Source organism: Dryobates pubescens, chromosome 11 (assembly GCF_014839835.1).
Source record: "Dryobates pubescens isolate bDryPub1 chromosome 11, bDryPub1.pri, whole genome shotgun sequence".
NCBI classification, from domain to species: domain Eukaryota; kingdom Metazoa; phylum Chordata; class Aves; order Piciformes; family Picidae; genus Dryobates; species Dryobates pubescens.
In genome coordinates this window covers 28,938,189-28,958,772 of record NC_071622.1, presented here as the reverse complement: position 1 = coordinate 28,958,772, position 20,584 = coordinate 28,938,189, and the positions used below count along the sequence as shown (strand labels likewise).

Here is a 20,584-nt window from a genome sequence, read left to right as displayed (position 1 = left end):
TTTGCTTCCCCTTTAAGAGAATTCTCCACAGCAGAAAGAATTCAGAATCACAGAATGTTTTGGGTTGGAAGGGACCTTACAGGTCATCTAGTTCCAACCATACTGCCATAGGCAGGGACACCATCCACTAGACCAGGTTGCACAAGGCCCCATCCACCCTTGATCCAGGCCTTGAACACCTCCAGGGAGGCAGCAGCCACAACTTCTCCAGGCAACCTGTTTCAGTATCCCACATTCAGGCCTGTGGAAGAGCAGGTACAACACAAATCAAAGGGGCTGCTTGTGATATGAAGCTGTCCTGCTGGTTGGCACAGCAGAGATGCCATCATTGACTTTGATTCTGGTTTTGCTCTGCTTTAAGATAGAATGTGTGAAGATAACAGAATTATCAGAGTATCAGTGGTGACTGCTGATTTTACTGTGTGTAAGGGAAAATAAGGCTTGTGTGTATCCCTGGCTGCCACCTTCCCAGCTAGATGAGGCACTAAAGTGGCTGTCGGGGGCCAGACTATAATTAAATGCCACCAACTTCCAAATATTTTCACAGCACTAGTTATGAAGAAACCTAATACCTGGGATTTCACAGTCCCCTGGAGTGTGCTAAACACCTCACAACACACAGAAGGTGAAAAAGGGTCTGCTGGAAAGACTGCATGCTACTTGATTGCACACTGAAAATGCAGGCAGAGGAAGAGGGAGGAGGAACAGGGATAACTGGCATATGAATGGTCTGTGAACTCTCTAGGACCTGACTGCACATTTGTAGACTATGCCTCAAGTGCAAAATCACTAATGATAGTCTTCTCCTTGCTCACTTTCAAGGAGAAATACCCAATACAATGAAAACAGCAGAAAATTGAGAAGGTTTTCAGAAGAAGGACATTTGATTATCATAATGTCCACATCCTAAAGGTCACCCAATTTATGTCAAGTGGAAAGAACTAAGAAGGAATCAACTGGAAGGAACCATCAACTAGGACGGAGTCAACTAGCAAGGAGTCAAGAACTAGGACAGAATCAACTGAAAGAAACCATCAACTAGCAGGGAATCAGCTGAAAGGAATCATCAACTAGGAAGGAGTCAACTGAAAGGAAGCATCAAAACATCTCTTACAAGGAGTTATAAAAAGTTTTATACCTTGGGCAGGAAGTTTCCCACTGTTCCTTTTCAACAGCTGCAGTTCTTCTGCTTGAGTCACTAGGGAGGAAATAAACGTGGGATCAATACACATTGTTCAAGAGATTGCAAAGAAAATAGTACTTAAGCCACCTTTTTCACTTTCAAAGCACTTGGGTTTTTCTTCAGGTGAGGACAAAAAAAGCCCCCACTGCTCCAAAAATTAGCAAAACCTGTTCAGAATTGACAGTTGTGACACATTGTGCTTACACATCTCGTACTGTATTTTGTTCCCATTTTTGTCTCCTAGTGCTGATGTAGTGCTTTGCTTCTAACTCAGACATAGAGGGAAAAGATGACTCTTCCTCATCTTAAAGGCCACGAGAAGCTAACAGAAAGAGTGGACATGAAGTGTGGACAATAGCTGTGAGATTTCATTTGGGCACTCTCTCTGCCCTATCCACATTGTAGGGTAGTAATGTAAACACAGGCTATTTTCAGCTAACCCTTTTTTGTCTGAGCAAGGATCTGATTGTGTGCATTACAGTGGGAACTAGGCCAGTGCATACACATGCAAAATGGAAACAGAATGGCCATTGGAAACCAAGTCGGGAAAGAAATGGTGATTGAGACAACAGCAGTTGCTGGAATTGTGTGGTGCATAAATTCCACTGCTGTGGTGAATACACTTGATGCACTGAAAAATAAAGTCACAGGGCTTCTCGGTAAGACAAATTTCCTGGCACCTGTGGCTTTAGTCTTCATCTGTTTCCAACTGTGAGCAAAGCAGCAGCCTCAATCACTTGAGGTTCGGTTTTCCTAGAGCTAATTCTCATGTTTTCACACTGCAGAAAACAGCAGCCAGACAGGTTGTGGCATAATGGCAAAACCCCACATTTGCTGCAGGTTAAAAAATTGTCTTCTCATCTTTGCTGGGCACAGGGACCACTTGTGTACATAAATTATTCACATTCCCTGGAAACTAGAGTAGAGGTTGGTATGAAGAGTCTATAAGGACAACATATGCAGATCTTTGAGGAGATGTAGAAGTAGGTAAATGCAGTCTTAGACACACACCTGCACCACAAACACACCATATGGGTACAGAGGAAAGGTGTTGCTATTGTGAACACAAATGAACAAACTGTCTGAGGCATAAAGATTGGGGCCCCTTGGGTGCCACCCGCTGCCTTTCAGCACTTCTAAGAGTTACAGGAATGACCTGGTAACTAGGAAATTCTTCTCCCAGAAATAGTTTATTTTTCCCTGCAATTACCACAGAATCATAGAATCATTTTTGGTTGTTAAAGACCCTTAAGATCATCAAGTCCAACTATTATTTAACTCTGCCAAGCCTGGTACTAAACCATGTCCCTCAGCATCACATCTCTGCCTCTTTTCAACACCTTCAGGGATGGGGATTCAACCACCTCTCTGGGGAGCCTGTTCCAGTGCTTTTTGCATTACACTATTTCCCCATCACATACTCCCCTTCTAGCTGCAGAGGTAGTTGGAAAGAGAAGTATGAATCCATTTTTTACTGCTGGAGATTCACATGTCCCAAGAACCTCTGACTTGGAGTAAGGATAAAGAGTTTCCTAAAACCAGACACAAAGAAATGAAAATGTTTGGCTTTCTGGGTTCCTTTGGAAAAGTATTACAGATGTGCCAGCTGCAAAGTGCCCTTATCCCAACACAATAAGCATCTGGTATGTCAATCTTTTAAAGACACATGAATAGCAATTTTGAAAGCTTGGAAACCTATATTCAGCCTAATCCTCCTAACCAGGCAAACAAACAAAACAACTTCCTTGCCAAAAGAGAAGAATAGGCGATGCAATCAAAGTGCAAACGTTTAGCCTAATCACTACCTAACGATCCACTAAGTATCTAACTATTTACATCAGAAAAGGTGTTGCTCTTGTCAGTTTTTCCACTCCATCTGTGACTGTGAGTTAGAAGAGTGGGCTGTTGGGGCTGCCTTGCTTTTATGTCCCTGGTTGGATGCATTTAAAGACATTTAAGGTGCATTTATGCTGACCAAAACCACTCAGAGTCTTGGGGTCTAACGCTTCACACCGTTACATTTGGAGTGCTCGATGTTAAATTGTCATAAAAAAAGGGAAAAAAATAATTGAAATTCCTCCTTACTTAGCACTTGAGTTTTCTCCACTTCAGCACTCAGGGCACAAGACAAGTCCGAGACACCAATGATGTTCTCAAGCTCTTTACTGCCCTCTAAAGCCTGGAAAAAAAAATAAAACAAAGAGACTGTCAAATCTCCCTCCCAAGCTGTCTACTTAGAGCTCTACAACTTATATAATAACACCTGGAAAAAATATTTCCTAAGGTCTAAACCATGTGTGAGACTCCACCTCACAGAAAGTCAACGGGAGGAGAAAGCTGAAGAGCATAAGAAAATAAAGCTGCTTTTGCAAGTGGCATTCAGGTGCCTTTTTTAAGTGTTACTTAAAAATCTCCTGTTGTTTACGCTTCCTTCCTAAGTCTTCAGCTGTTTAAACAGATTAACACTTGATCCTCAGAAAAGCAACCCTGGCACATGGACAAGCTTGGTGTAATATGTGAGTAAAATGGAAATCCACAAGCACTTAAGATTCTGTTGAGCACACTCCTCAGCATTTCATGGTAGTCCTAAAACCACACACTATGGATCTCAGGAGAAACAGAAAGGATTTTTCCATAGGGTTTTTTAAAAATGAACATTTCAATTAAAATAGTTTTAATTAGGAGCAGGGTTTTTTGGTAACTAAAACATATTGTCAGGCCACATATGCAAGTAAAATAAATCAACAGAATACTTGGAGTAGAGGAAACTATTTAATTTTATTCCTATATTTTACTATTTCAGTATTATGTTTATTTTATTATGTTGGATGACATTACACAACATTCCTTATACAGCAACAAACTTTGTGCTAAACTTACTAAGGAAACAAACTGGGACTGAAACAAGAACATGATTTACATTTTAGCATGTGGTAGACTGCCAAAGGATGATACCTTAGTGGTAAATGAAAGAGTACAATTCAACACAAAGTGCTCTTTAATATTTAAGGACAAAAATCTACGCAGTAATAATTCATATTTCAGGTTATAAATCAAAGTTGATAACCACGTCTCCTTTTATTTTTGTACAAAATGAGGAGTGATATCAATTACTGTATTTGGGAAAGCAGCTCCTCTAATAAAAAAACAAATTAATAAATAACCCACTAAATTCTGAGTTTTCCCTGCATTTTCTAGATTTCCAAGTCAAAACTACCTGCTTCCAAGTAGTTTATTTTCTTTCCTACCTACTCCTCAAAAGTCACATGTTGCATTTTAATTTCAATTTCAAATCCTGTATTAAAAGTAGATTAAAAAACCAAATCCATGTAAACCAGACCTGTAGGTTTGTCAGACTTGCTCTTATTTTCAGAATTCTAACCAATGAATTCTTCACTTTGGACTGTAATTCCATGAACCTGCACAAAAAAAAGTGCAAACAGAACAACTGCAATTAGCCACATGGCTGCTAATCTGTGCTTACAAGGTTTCCCACACTTTCTTCATGTTTGGACTAGATGACCTTGAGTGGTTCCTGCAAACTAAAGCATTTTATGATTCTTTTAAGTTGTCTCACACTGTAGCTCTCCTCCTAAATTTTGGGTCTCTTACAAGGCTGATTCTGCCTTCTGTGGGAGGAAGCAGTAAATGGCTTATTTCTGTTGTCTGCAATTGATTTGCATGTTTAAACGGTTCAAAGAGAAAACTATTTAAATGCTTTGCTAACTGTGGGCTTCCCCAAGTCCATTACCAGCAGGAAGCTTATAGCTTAAAATACATTGTGGGGAAAAAAGACAAGAATTTGAAAAGATTTTGAAAAGCAAACCTGGTTTCACCAGGACCATCTGTGGCTACTTCTTTAATAAAAAAAACCCCAAAGTCCTGCATCACTGGCACTGTATCTTAGGCAGTTAAGGCTTCCAAAGGAGTGAAAAATGTACACTTTCAGATGAGTCTGGAAAGGCAAAACACAGCTTGCTTTCAGTAGTTTAATTAGGATACTAAATTGTGTATGACCACGAGTGTGACTCCTGTAACTGGCAGTGTTGCACTGCAAACCCTGCATTGGTCTGTACCTGTAACTGATAGCCTGTGCCTTTGAATATCCAATCCTGGGGAATGACAAATATTAAAAGATAATTGCTATTAATTCTGTGGGAAATAGGAATCTTCTGTAAGTAAAACAAACAGCACAGCACCCCCTTTGCACTTTAGATACTCACGCCTTCTGCTTTGTTTGAGGCTGCCCTCTTCTGGGTAATCTGCTTTCTGAATCATTCTGCTCTGTGGTTCTATCTCCTGGGAGGTTCACAAGAGAGAAAAGAAACAATAAAGGTGAAGATAAGTATTGAATCACATGGAAAAGTTGCTAGTATGAACCTGACTTCCAAAGCAGGACAGACTCCCTTGTGATGAGTTCACTATAATTTACTCTTCTGTCATCTGGCTTCTCATCAAGTCACATTGCATTTCTATTGCTGAAAATTTTGGGATTATGGTATCACTAAATGGAACTTAGCATAATTCTGACACAGTTACTATGTTCCACTCAAAGTTTTTTATCCTATTAACTGCCTAAAGCCAGCACAGAGCATTACCATGAAAACACTGTAATGACTAAACAAGGAAACCTCCCTTTTCCTTTACTAAAAACTCCACCTTGTAAACAACTACAAAGAGACACTGCAAACTACCTCCAAAGGTCTGACTTGCTATAGTGACAATAAAATGTCCAATGACAGGACAAGTAGTAATGGGTGCAAGCTGGAGCAGAGGAGGTTCCACATGAACATAAGAAAAAACCTTTTCACTGTGAGGGTGAGAGTGCCCTGGAGAAGGCTGCCCAGAGAGATTGTGGAATCTCCTTCTCTGGAGACATTCAAAACCCACCTGGATGGACTGGATGATACTTTGAGGTCCCTTCCAACCCCTACCATTCTGTGATTAGGATAAAGCTGCTTCTGTTTAGATTCTCACTAATTAGGGAACCAAACCAAACATCCCCACACAGGACTGTAACTACACTGCCACCAAATCACCCCATGCTTCCAGGCTTCTTAAGTATTCTGCTGTATTTAATAAGGAAAAGGGATGGAATGGGCACAGATTACAGCATTTTCAGCTTGAAGGCTTCTAGTCATTTTCATTTTTTGGTCAGCCAGCTTTGATAGAATCCCAAACTTTCTTGATCAGATTCCTTTTAAAAATCCTGCCCCCCCCCCCCTTTTTTTTTTTTCTCTAGAGGAAAAATCCACTTTTGCAGATCCATCACAAGGGCATGTGGTGCCATAAGCTTGTGCAAAAATCTGCAGACATCCAGATAAATTTCAAACAGTGCTTATTCTATCCTGGTCAGAATATTTCTGCTCATCATAATTCATGAATATTAGTGAGGCCTAAATTACTTCATATAAATTTCAAAATACATGGGGCATAAAAAGCTCTTTAACCCAACAAAAAAGGCATAACAAGAACTGATGGCTGAAAATTAAAGGCAGACAAATTCAAAATCTGATTTTTTTTAAAGGTGAAGGTAATTGAACAAGGAACTTGTTAACAAGGGAAGCAAAGGATTTTTATTGTTATTCTTGAAGTCATTTGATGTCTTCAAGAATTAACCTTCTTCATAGGAGCTGTATTGCAAGGAAATGAAAGCTCTTGGGATCTGTATGGGAAGGATGATAAGAAAGTCCTGCTGGTGACCTGATGGTTAAAGCCATGAAAGCAAGTGAGTCTACTGAATATACACTTGAGCAGTTATGGTCTGCATCAACAACTGTGACTATGTGAACACATATCCTAAAGTGAGCTGGAAAAATGTAATTATAAAAAGGCCAATTTTCTGTGAGGTAAGGACATTCAGTGTTATGTTAGATTAACTAAACATTGCTGTAAAGAGCCTGTTTCATAAAACCCAGTAAAAATTACATAAAAGAATGCAAAGCAGAAGGGTTAAACTTACTGAACTTCCCTTTTAGCCTTGATTTGTTAAATATACCTAACTTCCAATATTCAGAGAAAAATATAAATCATGGACTGGTTTGGGTTGGAAAAGGCCATAAAGATCATCTAATTCCAACCACTGCCTTGGGCAGGGACACCTCTTATTAGACCAGGTTGCTCAAGGCCCCATCCAACCTGGCTTTGAACATTGCCAAACTTAGAACCTCTACAGCTCCTCTGGGCAACCTGTTCCAGTGCCTCACCACCCTCACAGGGAAGAATTTCTTCATGTCTAATCTAAATCCAGCTTCTTCCAGTTTGAAGCCATTACCCCTTGTCCTGTCAATCCATGCCTTTGTTAAAACTGCACTATAGATGAAGGCGTTTACCGCTAGAAGCCTGAAAGTGCATGAATCACAACTTGTGTTGCAAATCTCACAGTTCTCAAAAGGCCACAAAATTAAACATGCAGCTCTTCTGACCACAAGGGAGTCCAGACCTCAGCTGTGTATTACAAACAGAAAGCCAAACTGGTTTCATAAACAAGTTGTTTCATCATCACTCCTGTGGACTGATATGGAAAAGATTCAATTTTTAAGAATTAACATCAACTTTTCCAAAAGAGATTAAAGACTTTTGAAGGAGAGGAGTAAGAAACAAAACATACCATATGAGACATAACTTACTTAATCTAGGCAGTAAGTAGAAAAATATTGCAGTAAGAAAGATGGAACATTCAACTAACCATCTGATGGGCCAGTTCGGAGGTTTTGTGTATTGCACCTCACAGGAGATGAAAATGGACTCATCTGGCAAGTTCCTGTTGTTGGTGAGTAGTTTAGATTTTTCCTTTTGGTCTTTGAAGGTGTTGCATCAGACAGCTAAAATGTAGCAAAAGACAAAGAATCTTAGATGTGTGTTGGCTGAAGATAAAGAGGGACCTCGTCCATCTAAACCTACAACAGCTGTAAATTTCCCTTCTATAATTAAATGCTCTCTGGCCTCTACCTTTCTTGTCAGTAGGGTTACATCTTGCCACCCAACCCAGACAAAGCCTCTCTGAACTAGCTGATCATAGATTTTTCTACCTAAATTCCTAACTTTATTCCTATTTCCATTTATGAAAGCTCCCAGTTTTCATAAGCAAAAGCATCTGGTTTCCAAAGATTTAGGTATTTTGGCCTGGACACCTGAGGTGTTTTGTTTGTTTGGGGGTTTTTGTTTTGTTTTTAAAAGCAGTCAAAATCTGTCATTATTCTTCTTACAGTACTGAGAACTTAAAACACAGACTGTAAGCAGCTATTTTTACATTTTAATTCTCTCAAAAGATAGTCATTTCTAATGATTTCCTAAACAAACGGTAATGTTGGATTAATACTTGGACTTGATGATCTTAAAGATCTTTTCCAGCCTATATGATTCTATGTCAATTAAAAAAAATATATCTGAATGAGTCCCTTAAATCCAAATTTTGTCTCTGAACCAAATGAGGATTTCAAGATGTCTAATGATATAAAAGGAGTTAGTTAATGATGCTAAAAGAATTGTGCAGGGAAGTTTTCAGAACTAGTCTGCAATCCTGGGATTATATGGGATATAGTTCATTCCCTAGACTGGATGCTGATTTACAAACTGGGATTCACTGCACTGCTAAATGAAAGGAAGGAAAAAAACCCAAAACAAACCCACATTTTGCACATAAAGGGCTACTAGCGACAACTCTATCCCACATAAGAGGTCTAGCAACTTTAAAAAACACTATAAAGGGATATTTTGTGCAAAACCACTTTTCACAGTCCCTTTCAACATTTGCTCAAGGACAAAGAAGGTCTAAATGCAGTGAAACAGGCACTTTTTTTTCCCCTATGGTTTAGTGAATATTTTTTTTTTGCCTCTTGGAAACATGATATCAAAGTAAATCCTACAAAAACAAAGACACAAACAGAAAAATACCAAAAACCCACCAAACAAGCAAGCAAACAAAGGAAAACCCACCAAAAAACCACAAACCACCCAGAAAACCAGAAAGAGTTCTTCTTTTTTTTTATTTATTTTTTAAATTTGCTACAATCAAGAGGCTTTGAGTCTGGGGAGCAAATCCATCTCTCTATGTTTTTACAACTGCAGCAAGCATAGGAATGCATCGTCCACTTCACAAATACCACCTCACAACTACCACCCTTTTCTACCAGCTTCAGTCTCACTCCACCTGTTAAACCATCCATCATTTGTCTTCATGTCACTCATAACAGTCACCCAGTTTCCCACAGTATTTCTTCAATGAAGCTTTATTGTAGATGATTATTCTGTAATCTCTTTAAGTTCCAGTTATTATTCCATTTATTAAGGTTAGAAAAAGTATAATAGGTAAGAATATGAAACTGTTTCAGTACTAGGAATGATGCATAAGGTGAAGAACTGGGGTATATATCATTAAGAATGCAAGGTACCTAACCCAAATTGTGAGGAAAAAAAGTAATAATTAAGGAATCAGACAAGCTGCTAATTGCACTTTGGTAATACATTCATTTGAAACTGCAGTGGAAAAAAAAATAATTTGTTCTCTTTTCATACTTAATCATGTATTGTCCTGCTTTGCTGAAATAAGAACCTTTCTAAATCAGATTAAACAGCACAGGAATCTCCTGCATGCTCTGGGCAAAGTGTCTAGTGGAGGGACATGGTTGGGAGCAAAGACAGTCTGAACCCAGAGTGTAGTACAGAATGGGAAGAAAACTCTTGAGAAGGCCTGAGACTTATAGGTTTCACCTCTCTCAAATATCCCCTGGAAAATTAACCTACAGTAATTTTAAATCTCAAAAGAGGTGGCAAAAAAGCAGTACTTTCAAGGTCAATAATCAGGTTCACCAGGTAATATGTGAAAGCCACAAGCTATATCAGGATGTAGAACAGGAGCCAGTAGCGTGCCCCGGTGGCCAAGGCCATCCAAAGCATCCTGGTGTGCATCAGCAATAGTGTGGCCAGTAGGAGTAGGGAAATGATTGTCCACCTGTATTCAGCACTGGTGATGTCACACCCTGAAGTACTGGGTTCAGTTTTGGATTCCTCACTACAAGAAAGACATTGAGAGGCTGGAGTGGGTCCAGAGAAGGGCACTGAAGCTGGTGAAGGTCTGGAGAGTAGGTCTGGTAAGAAGCAGCTGAGGCAACTGCAGTTGATTAGTCTGAAGAAACAGAGGTTGAGAGGAGACCTCATTGCTCTCTACAATTCCCTGAAAGGAGGTTGGAGCCAGGTAGGGTTTGATCTGTTCTCAACAAGCAACAAGCTAGAGAACAAGAGGAAATGGCCTCAAGTAGCACCAGGGAAGGTTTAGGTTGAATATTAGAAGAAACTTCTTTACTGAAAGGGTTCTCAAAGACTGGAACAGGCTCCCCAGGAAGATGGTTGAATCCCCATCCCTGGAGATGTTTCAAAGATGCAGAGATGTGGTGCTGAGGGACGTGGTTAGCACCAGACTAGGTAGAATTAGGTACTGGTTGAACTCGGTGATCTGAAAAGTCTTTCCTAACAAAAGTGATACTATGATTCTATATAAAAGATAAGCCTCCATTATTTGCTTTCAGTCTTCTACACTGCAATATTATTAAATTCCACTTGATTAGATTTGCAACATTCAAGCAGGTTCAAGAATGCTGCACATCACCTTTACGTGAAGTAATTACAGTAAAGTATTGATCCCACTTTAGTAATTTTAATGTCATCAAACCTCTTCTGTAACAGAGAGAATCTTCAATCTACTTACACAGTCAAGGTATTTTTCCTGCTTGAACAGCACCCTCAGCCACCATATTTCTGGGCATGAACTAAGACTCCTATGAGCTGGAAAAGTGACCACAGTACTTAGAAGGACAGTAGCTACTTGGCAGTAAGAATTTCTCTTCCACGAAGAGGAGTCTTAGCCCAGTTATGTATTTTTAGTATGATATGATTCAAAAATCACAACACTTAAACCCATTCCTCTCTGATCTGGTTAGCTGAGGCATGCTCTGGATAGTCTGACCAGTGGAGCAATGAGTGTCTCCTGAATAATAGGAAAGAAACTGAAAAAGCAGCAATGGATGTGGCAGAGCTAAACCAGGTACTTCACGCAAATCATGTACTTACTACTTACAGTCCTTCCAGAATGTTATTTAATTATGCTACACTTTGACATCTTTGACAAGTATCTGTTAAATCCTAGTGCAATACTACATTGTTGAGACTCCAGTCCAGGTTGGCATCATTCACATGGGCTTTTGTCATGATTTTTGCTGCACAAGAAGCTGAATGCAGGTAGCCAGCAAGCGACTTTCTGTCTTACGGGGAGAAGGCAGGGAAGGAATCACTTTAAGGCAGAAAAGGAACTGTGTGTCATTTCAGCTGGACCGCTCACCTACGAAAAAATGTTCCTACAGCCCAAGAAACAGATGCAAAATTACAGTCACAGCTGCATTCAGAGCAGAACAAGTTGGGTAATGGTACACTAAGCTGCTAATTAAATTGCTAATGATTTTTTTTTGTAGTGCCACTGCGGTGTTTTGCCACCTTTGTTTAAATAAAAAAAGAATTCAGAATTTTTGTCAAATTGAAAACTTCTGTTTTGCTAAATGCCACTGAGGCCTCCAAATACATGGTGCATAGAAACAAACCTCTTCAAAAAGGCAAAGACAGGGAGATTTATTAGGAGCTCATTTGCTGACCAGTTATTTCTATCCACTCCAAATTTTTCCTGCCTTCAAATACTGCCATCTTTCACAAGCTCCTCTATGCTGATGTCTGCAGCAACACCCACTGCTGGTAGGAGCAGATAATAAACTGACATATGTCATAACATGCTAGTACTGGGACTATACCATAGCTGCATTTACAAAAAAATAACAGCAACAGTACAATTTTATTTTTATTGTGATAACTGTGGTGAAATTTATCTCAGTGCTAGTTCTTTATTGTTTCATTATGCCAGATTAGCTGAGGGAGGCAATTACATCCTTGACACAAAAATGCCTTTAATGTTTTCATTTCAATTTTGCAGTTTATAACATGCAGATTACAGCTTTATCATAATTCCATATTGTTACATGTACAATTAACACGGTAGAACATTTGCTTCCAGGATAATGGAGCTAATTCCTAATGAATGATTTCACCCAGGATCTTAACTCCTTCAGCTCTGGGGGTAAATAGTGATGGTATAAAAAAAAAATAAAAATCAAAATGCTCATTTCTCCATTATTCATACTTAAAGCCAGGCACCTCTAGGACAAATAGAATACAATCCAATTTTCAGCAGCTTCGTGCCTTGTTAAGATTTTTCTAGACAATATCCAATCTATAACAATCTAAACGCAGCTATCATGTAGTACCACGTTTATAGACATATGTGTGCACATCACACACACACACACACACATATATATATATACACAGCCCAGATGATTCCATTCACCAAGATATACTTACATTATCTTTTTTAACAGCGTCCAACTTTAATGCTCTCTTAACCCTGCAAGAGAAAAATATGGACAAGTTTTATGGTCATCTGGACACAAAGATTTCTGGTCATAAGGTGCAGAATTGGTAATTTTAAAGACAGTCTCTTTTCTTGTTTGGTTTTTTGGTTTTTTTTTGGTTTTTTTTTTAATGTTATGCATAAAAACTAATCTCACCCCAAGCAAATAGATTATCAGATTGAAATCCTATGTCACAAAAACATTGCTTGTTTAGAGGGATAAAGTGTTTGCATAAGACAATCCAACTCTCCGTTTCATACCAGAGATAAAACATGAAGACTTGACACGAAATTGCTCTGCAGGTTTGTCTCTTTCTCACAAAAACCCAAGGAAGAAATTCAAAAGTGTTATCATTTACATACCTTCCAAGCAAGGCTTGAAATTTTTTTTGCCATTAGTCGAAATAATGCATCAGGCATTTCAAACACAGGCACAGCCAAGGTGAAAAAAGTAGTTCTTCCCATCATTTTTGCTCTTAGCATGATTCAGTGCTACCAGACTACGACTTAACCGGGGAACAGATGCTCTATGTCTTTACAGGTCCCCAAACCATAAGAAACTATTTGCTAGTCTTCTTCCCTATACTGATTCAGGAACATGCCAAACTCTCTCTGCAAAATCTGCTCTGCTGAACTGGATGCCCAGCTGTTAATGGCAATGCTGGAAGAGGAAAGCTGAATATTTATAATACTTTATATCGTACAGCTGTCTTCTAAAGAGCAGTCATCAAAATTTTATTGAATGCGGGCTAAATGCTCAAAGGAAAGAAAGGTCAACATAAATTAAGACTATTTCTCCCAGAGACAACTGAAACTTTTTAAGCACATTCCTAAATCTTAACAATAGTTTCAAGCATTGTATAGAACAAGGAGGGGGAAACATTTGAAGTCTTTATAAGAACAGTCCCCAGGAAACATAGAGATTATATCAAATTACACAAGATTTAGTTCCATTTTCATCTCAGAAGAAAAATGTTTGGACTTGAATTAAGATGACCTCGTTCCAAACATATCTTTTTAATAATCTATGTTATTATTGCAAAATTAAAGTCTTGGAAGACTAGAATGAAAACCACATCTATGAAATATAATTCAGCCAACAAACCCATATGAATTTTACAGCTATCTCTGTAACAAAAAGAAGGGGAACCATTCTACCTTAAAAAAGCCAAGTAAACAGGTAACATTTAAATAAATAAATAAAAGCAAGCCTGTGAAATGCTTGCCAAAGGGCAGCCAAAGCTGTAACAGTTTGATGGAATTCTTTACAATGTATTTCCTTTTTTAAATAGAAACCCATATTGCTTAAGGAATGCAGACTCCATTACATCTTCCACCCCAGTGGCAGCAGAGAAATGTTCTATTTATTAATCCATCTCCTCTGAAAGGATACTCTAGGGGCCAATGCATTTGCATGTTATACTAAAGCATGTTATGATGGAAGTTTTTATGATGGACTTCACAAGAAGCTGGAAGACAAAGTAAAGCAGAATCCGGACTCAACATTGCTGTAGGATGAAGATAAACGAGAACTGACATGAAAATCCCACTAAATTATAAATATTTAGAAATTTTCTTAGAAAGTTGTGGACTGGTCAAGACTATATTCTTTGAAATACTGTGTACAGCAAGAGAGTTACAGGCAGCCCAAATACCTCTCAGGGGCCTGCAAACCGTCAGCAAATACCCAAAGCTACACGGCAAATAGACAGCCTCACTCCAGGCAAGCCCATCAAGCTGGAAGGAGCAGCAGGGATGCAATTTTGCCTTCACAAGGTCAATTTTGCCTCACTTCTTGCAATCCTTTCCAGCAGCATGGTTTGCTTGTGGACATATTTTAATTATTGTCTTTCTGATGCCATAAGGAGAAAGTAAATCTCTGGCAACTGTGCTTCATTCAAAATAAGTTATGTGCTTTTAGGCTACTTGCAGTCCCTGGCTATAACTTACGAAACAAAATTCATCCAGATATCTAACAAGAAGATCCAAGTGGCCTAAATGTCTTGTCTCAGATCCTTACAAACATGAACTTGGAGAAAAACTAATGCATGGAAGAAGAGCACCAGCTTTAATTTATGTTTGGCACAGCTGGAAAAGCCCTGCTGTGGCTATGGTGCAAAAATCAAATGTCAGAGTGTGAACAAGAAAAGGAGACAGAAAGATGAGGCAGTACATAACTTATTTACCTGAGTTTCCTACCCTTGAATTGGTTCAAAAATTCCTGATAAGGCTTAATTAATTTTCTTGATTGCAGAGTATGATGGCACATATTTATAGCTAGCTGCACAACTTGCAATAATTACTTTGCCCATAATATTTATCAGGTTAAAGAACCACATATTGCTTCTATAGCACATTGTTCACTTATCATTCCAGGTCATATTATCAGTTCCTTGCTAATACTAGAAGATCTCCACTCATTTGAAAAGTGCTTTGATGAAACCACTTACATGAGGAACTGCTTTACAGCTAGAGTCTAGGTATGCAGTTTAACTTTCTTTAAAGAAATTAATTTCCTAATATTGCTTTTAAGTCCACATACACTTAACTTTCCTCCATTTACTAATGAATGCAATGGTAATGGTCATACATACATAGAATACATAGAATAAACCAGGTTGGAAGAGACCTTCAAGATCATTGCGTCCAACCCATCAACCAATCCAACACCACCCAAACAACTAACCCATGGCACCAAGCACCCCATCAAGTCTTCTCCTGAAAACCTCCAGTGATGGCAACTCCACCACCTCCCCAGGCAGCCCATTCCAATGGCCAATCACTCTTTCTGTACAGAACTTTTTCCTAACATCCAGCCTGAACCTCCCCTGGCGCAGCCTGAGACTGCGTCCTCTTGTTCTGGTACTGGCCGCCTGGGAGAAGAGACCAACATCCGTCTGTCTACAACCTCCCTTCAGGTAGTTGTAGAGAGTAATAAGGTCACCCCTGAGTCTCCTCTTCTCCAGGCTATGTATGACTTAATATAAGACCCCACACAGAATCAAGGAACTTGATTATATTATTTAATTAAAAATAGCTTAAAAGTATTGTAGTGTATTTTGAGGCCATTCCAATTAGCCTCCTCTTAAGTTTCTGCTTTTACTGGGAAAAAAAGAAAACACCTAAATATTTAAACTCTTGCTAGTATAAATGTCTTATTAATTGCAAAAGCAGAAAGAATACACAATCATTTTTTGTAGTTGAAACTTGCTGTGCAACCAGAAAGAAACAGACTTAAACACCAACAGATTGAAGTTTGTGTATTGATAAACTTCCTGTGTATTACTATTGCCTGGCATGATTACTTCCATTTCCAGTGGACAAGACTGGTAGAAGCTGGGATCTGTTAGCTGTAACACAAGTTATTGTTGAAGTTGTATCAAGAGCTGTAAACTGGGACAATAGTCCAAGTCTATATATAGGCAGAATGAGTCTTAAGATCTCACCTTACTGCTGTTGCTGAAGTTAGCAACACTCTACACATTTTCATAGAATACTTTTGGTTGGAAAAGACCTTTAAGATCACCAAGTCCAACCACTCTCTAACTCGACCAAGTCTGATGCTAAACCATATCACTCAGCACCATATCTCTATGTCTTCAAAGCATCTCCAGGGATCATTTTCTTTATTCTTCTTCAGAATCTTGTAATTAGCGAAGATACACAAGAAAAGCATCAGACTTACATGACTACCACTTGATAAATTGCAAAGAATAGAAGAAATATGAACAGGATTTATTCCCACTGGCGGCAATATGAAGAGACTGAGGCTTATGGAAAGTCGACACAGAATGTGTCATGCCCTTAGCACTGAAGGCCTGCAACAGCTTCCCACAGCAGCCTGCAGCACAAAGCCGGAAGCCAAAGTAAAGCTGAATCTGGATTTGACATGGCTGTAGGATGAAGAGAAATGAGAAGGCACAAAACCCAGGGGGCAAACTCTGCACAACCCATCTATGCCATGTCCTCTGTTTCTCTTCTACCCCTACCACACATCCTTGCAGGTTTTATCCACGGGATGTGCGGAAATAAACAAACTCCCCCTGGCTGGGAAGCCGGGAACAGACACGAAACACAAATAATATTACACAAACCCATGGGCATCGCCCGCCCAAACTCCGTCCGGATGAGGCTCTGCCCCAAGGAGCCACCATCTTAAATGCTCCGTCCCATCAAATAACTGCGAGACGGAGCTAGGGACAAAACCTGCCCTTCCCCAAGCAGCGCTGAGCTCCTCTTCACTCCGGGATAACCCCAGGAGTACATTTCTCCTCTGGGAACCAGCTCAGGACTGCCGGGAAGAAGCGCTCCGCCCCACAGAGGCCCTGGCTCCAGCTGTCGCCCCGCTCTGTCTTTCCCGCTCCGCTGGCTCCCGGTGAGGACCCTCACTGTGGGGAGGAAAGCGGCGCCTAGCACTGGGCCTACCCGCTACACCGCCCATACCCGATACCTACGACATTGCAGCGCCTGGAGCCACCGCCTTCTTTTACAGATCTCCCGCCGCCGCCGCCTCCGTGCGCCGGCCAAACGCCGCCGGCTGGAAACGGCGCCGGCAGGGCGGGCCGGGGAGCAATGCACCCGTCACCCTGCGGGGTGGGGACTGGCTCTTTGGACCCCACTGCCCCCTGCTCTCGGTGCTGTGCAGCGGTAGGAGCCGGGCCCGTGGAGCCCGCCGCCTTGGGAAGGTTTCCGCGAGGCCGGCTTGTGTGGGAGGTGAGGCCGAGCCCTGTCCCCACTCGGGGCTGCTGCGGGCGGCGGGTGCCGACGAGCGGGCGGGAAAGTTGGTTCCCGCCGAACGGAATGAGGAAGGGGGATTAGGGTGTCTTTTGCTGGGTAAATTTTGGCCAAGAAGACCCCCGTGCCCACCGGAGAGGGAAGTAGTGAGAGTCATGTGGTAAAAGTTTCCTCATTTCACTTTACGGTTGGATTCGGTGATACTTGTGCGTGTCTATGTTTAGTCCGTATCTGGGGCTAAACCTGCACTTGGGTGACCTTCTTTCACTAGAGAGATTCCAAACCCACCTGGACATTGTGATCCTGGGCAGCCTGCTGTGTGTGACCTTGCTTAAGCAGGGAGTGGGACTTGGTGCTCCAGAGGCCCCTTCCAGCCCCTACCAGTCTGTGTCTGTGTGTAAACAACAGGCTACAGAGCAGCTGCAGCCGATGTTCTGCCCGAGTGCTCTGTCACCCGATTACACCTGCCCAGCAGAGGAAGGGGATCAGGAAAAGGAGAGGAGACCCGATGGCTGACATGCAAATGGATTTAATGAAATGAACCTAATACCAATGACAATATAAAGCAAAGGTACAGTGCTAACAATAAACAGGAAAGCAGTCTGCAGGAGAAAGAGAAGAGAGAGGAGCAGGAACCCAAAGCATGAGGCTTCCTTCTCCTCAGCAAACTTCCCCCTTTATACTAAGCATAAGGATCATGGTCAGGAATAGACCCATAGCCAACTTGGCTCAGCTGCCCTGGCTGACTGCAAACTGATAAGGGCCTGCAGCCTATGTTTGGCCTGGGATCCTGTCAGTCTTAAGGGTCTTCTCTAACCTAAATGCTTCTGTTATTCAGGTGAGCATGGCCTGAGTTCTTGGGTTCAGAAGCTTAAGAAGCATCAGTGGTGTGAGCTCTTCTGCCGTCTGCAGTGGGAAAGGTCAGTATTGTCAAGGTATGACTTAATTCTTGGTTGGAATACGTTTTTTGTTGGTTAGAATCCTAGCAACTCAAATGGAAAATTCAGGAAGGACAGGAAACTACTGGAGAGTCCAATGGAGAGGCACATGGATGATTAGGAGACTGGAGCATCACTCTTATGAGGAGAGGCTGAGAGACCTGGGGCTGTTTAGCCTGGAAAAGAGAAGACTGAGAAGGAATCTTATAAATGCATATAGATAGCTAAAGGGTAGAGGTAATCAGGATGAGGCTGTGCACTTTTCAGTGGTGGCCAGTGATAGGACAAGGGGTAACAAGCACAAACTCTAACCCAGGAGGTTCTATCTAAATTTGAGGAGAAACATTTGCAGTGAGGGTGCAGTAGCTCTGGCACAGACTAGCCAGAGAGGCTGTGGAGTCTCCTCTCTGCAGAGATTCCAAACCCACCTGGATGTTGTGATCCTGGGCAAGCTGCTGTGGGTGCCCCTGCTTTAGCAGGGGGGTTGGACTGGATGATCTCCAGAGGTCACTTCCAACCTTTCCCATTCTATGATTCTGTGAAAGCAGTAGTTAAGCTGTGTCATTCCCCCATCTCACCAAGGCCGGATAGCTCTCTTATGTCTGTTTTGTCTGAAGTGTCATATGCCCAGTAAAAAAGCCACAGCCTAAGCCATGGGACTGCTGGCTGTGCTGTCACTGAGCTATTGTTCACTGGATTTCTGAGCAATGTGTTGGCAGCACTTGTTGGCAGAACTGTAGCCCACGTAAGAAATATCTCAGTAATGGGAAGTCGAAGGAGTGTAAACGAGAGTTCACATTTTATAAACTAGTTACTGGAAAATTAACATTTATTCTTCTTTTCCTCCTTGACTTTAACCCCTTTCCATTTTGTGTGTGTAACACTGGTGCTTAATTATAGTGACACCCGTTTGCAGTAACCAGACTGTATCACAGTGTCCCTATGGGGTCCTTCTAATGCCAGTGTAATATTAAAGTGTCAGGCAGGCGGTCTGTGTATTATAAATAGGGTACTTCATCCATGATAAGCGATTATTATCTTTCTTTCCCAAGTGTAAAAGACCTATATAACTCAACAAGGTGCAAGTGATTTAGGCCTCCTGAGGAAAAATCCAATGAGTCCTGAAGGGGACCCTATGATGTCGTCGTCTTGTTGCCTGAACTCAAGATATTCAATTTATTATACTGGAATATTTTTTCTGAAGTCAGCATTGGGTAACATAATATGAGAGGCTGTTAGACCAACAGTACAACACGATTTAGTGTCCCTCTGTGATGGCCTTCTAAAAACCTTAATCACCCCTGGTAAAAGCAGAAAGCTGCTGTTAAAGTTTACTGGCCACTGGTGAGCAAACAGTATTAGTTACTGCTTTGAGTAGTTTTAATAAGTTAGAAAAAAATGTGTTTTTTCCCCCCATTCATTTACAATTACATGGGTACAATTATTTAGGTTCTTGTACCTAAAAGGCTTAAATTATGTGGAGTTTAAGTATGTCCTTAGGTTCAGACTTACATATGTCTGTTAATTCATTGATTCATAAAATGGTTTGGGTTGGAAGGGACCTTAAAGACCATCTAGCTCCAAGTCCTTGCCATGGGGGACACCTTCCACTAGACAAGGCCTCATCCAGCCTGGCCTTGAACACCCCCAAGAAGGGGGCATCCACAACCTCTCTGGGCAACCTGTTCCAGTGTCTCACCACTCTCACTGTAAAGAATTTCTTCCTAATATCCCGTCTAAGTCTCTCCTCTTCCAGCTTCAATCCATTCCCTCTTGTCCTATCACAAGCAGCCCTTGTAAAAAGCCCCTTCCCAGCTTTCTTATATGAGCAACTGTGAAAACAGAAAACAAAGCCCATTCTGCTATGGATTGGCAGCCTAAAAAAGCATATAATCAATTTAATAATTATTATACCAGTTGTTTTTAACACTGCATGTTGTATGGTATTTATGACGGGACACAGTGTCTCTGGTGAAACTGTATAAAGCTGCCCTGTTTTCCAGCCCTGGAAATGCAAGCGTCAGCTTTTGAGGGAAGGAAGAATTCCTGACACAATTGAGTATAAACCTGCTCACATGTAGTTTCCACTGGAGGACAAAAGTGGGGGGTTTTACTCTGCTGTTATCACTGGGAAATACAATAAAGAATCCAAAATGACATGAGCCAGTCATGAACTCTCTTCAGTAAGTGCTCCATCTATTCTTGATATGATTTGCTCTTGCTCCCCACCCTTTAGCTTTTGCTGTGCATTGAGAAGATCCCCTCTCAGGCTCGTCT

General features: G+C 40.9%; 2 protein-coding genes across 2 annotated transcripts in view; one reads left to right on the top strand and one right to left on the bottom strand.

The window, feature by feature from the left end:
* Positions 1-221: 221 nt before the first annotated feature.
* Positions 222-17,076, bottom strand: ITGB3BP (integrin subunit beta 3 binding protein). The gene is made up of 8 exons (XM_054164967.1): positions 16,928-17,076; positions 12,587-12,629; positions 7,872-8,007; positions 5,407-5,482; positions 4,524-4,602; positions 3,269-3,362; positions 1,139-1,198; positions 222-241 (listed from the first exon to the last, which is right to left on the bottom strand). The coding sequence occupies exons 1-8, from the start codon at positions 17,074-17,076 to the stop codon at positions 222-224; spliced, it is 657 nt and encodes a 218-aa protein (XP_054020942.1).
* A 1,198-nt stretch (positions 17,077-18,274) lies between these two features.
* The window catches only part of EFCAB7 (EF-hand calcium binding domain 7), a 28,806-nt gene continuing 26,496 nt past the window's right edge, over positions 18,275-20,584 (top strand). Inside the window, exon 1 of the mRNA XM_009909991.2 lies at positions 18,275-18,304. The gene's annotated coding sequence lies outside the window, so the exon portion shown is untranslated. The remainder of the gene's footprint in view (positions 18,305-20,584) is intronic.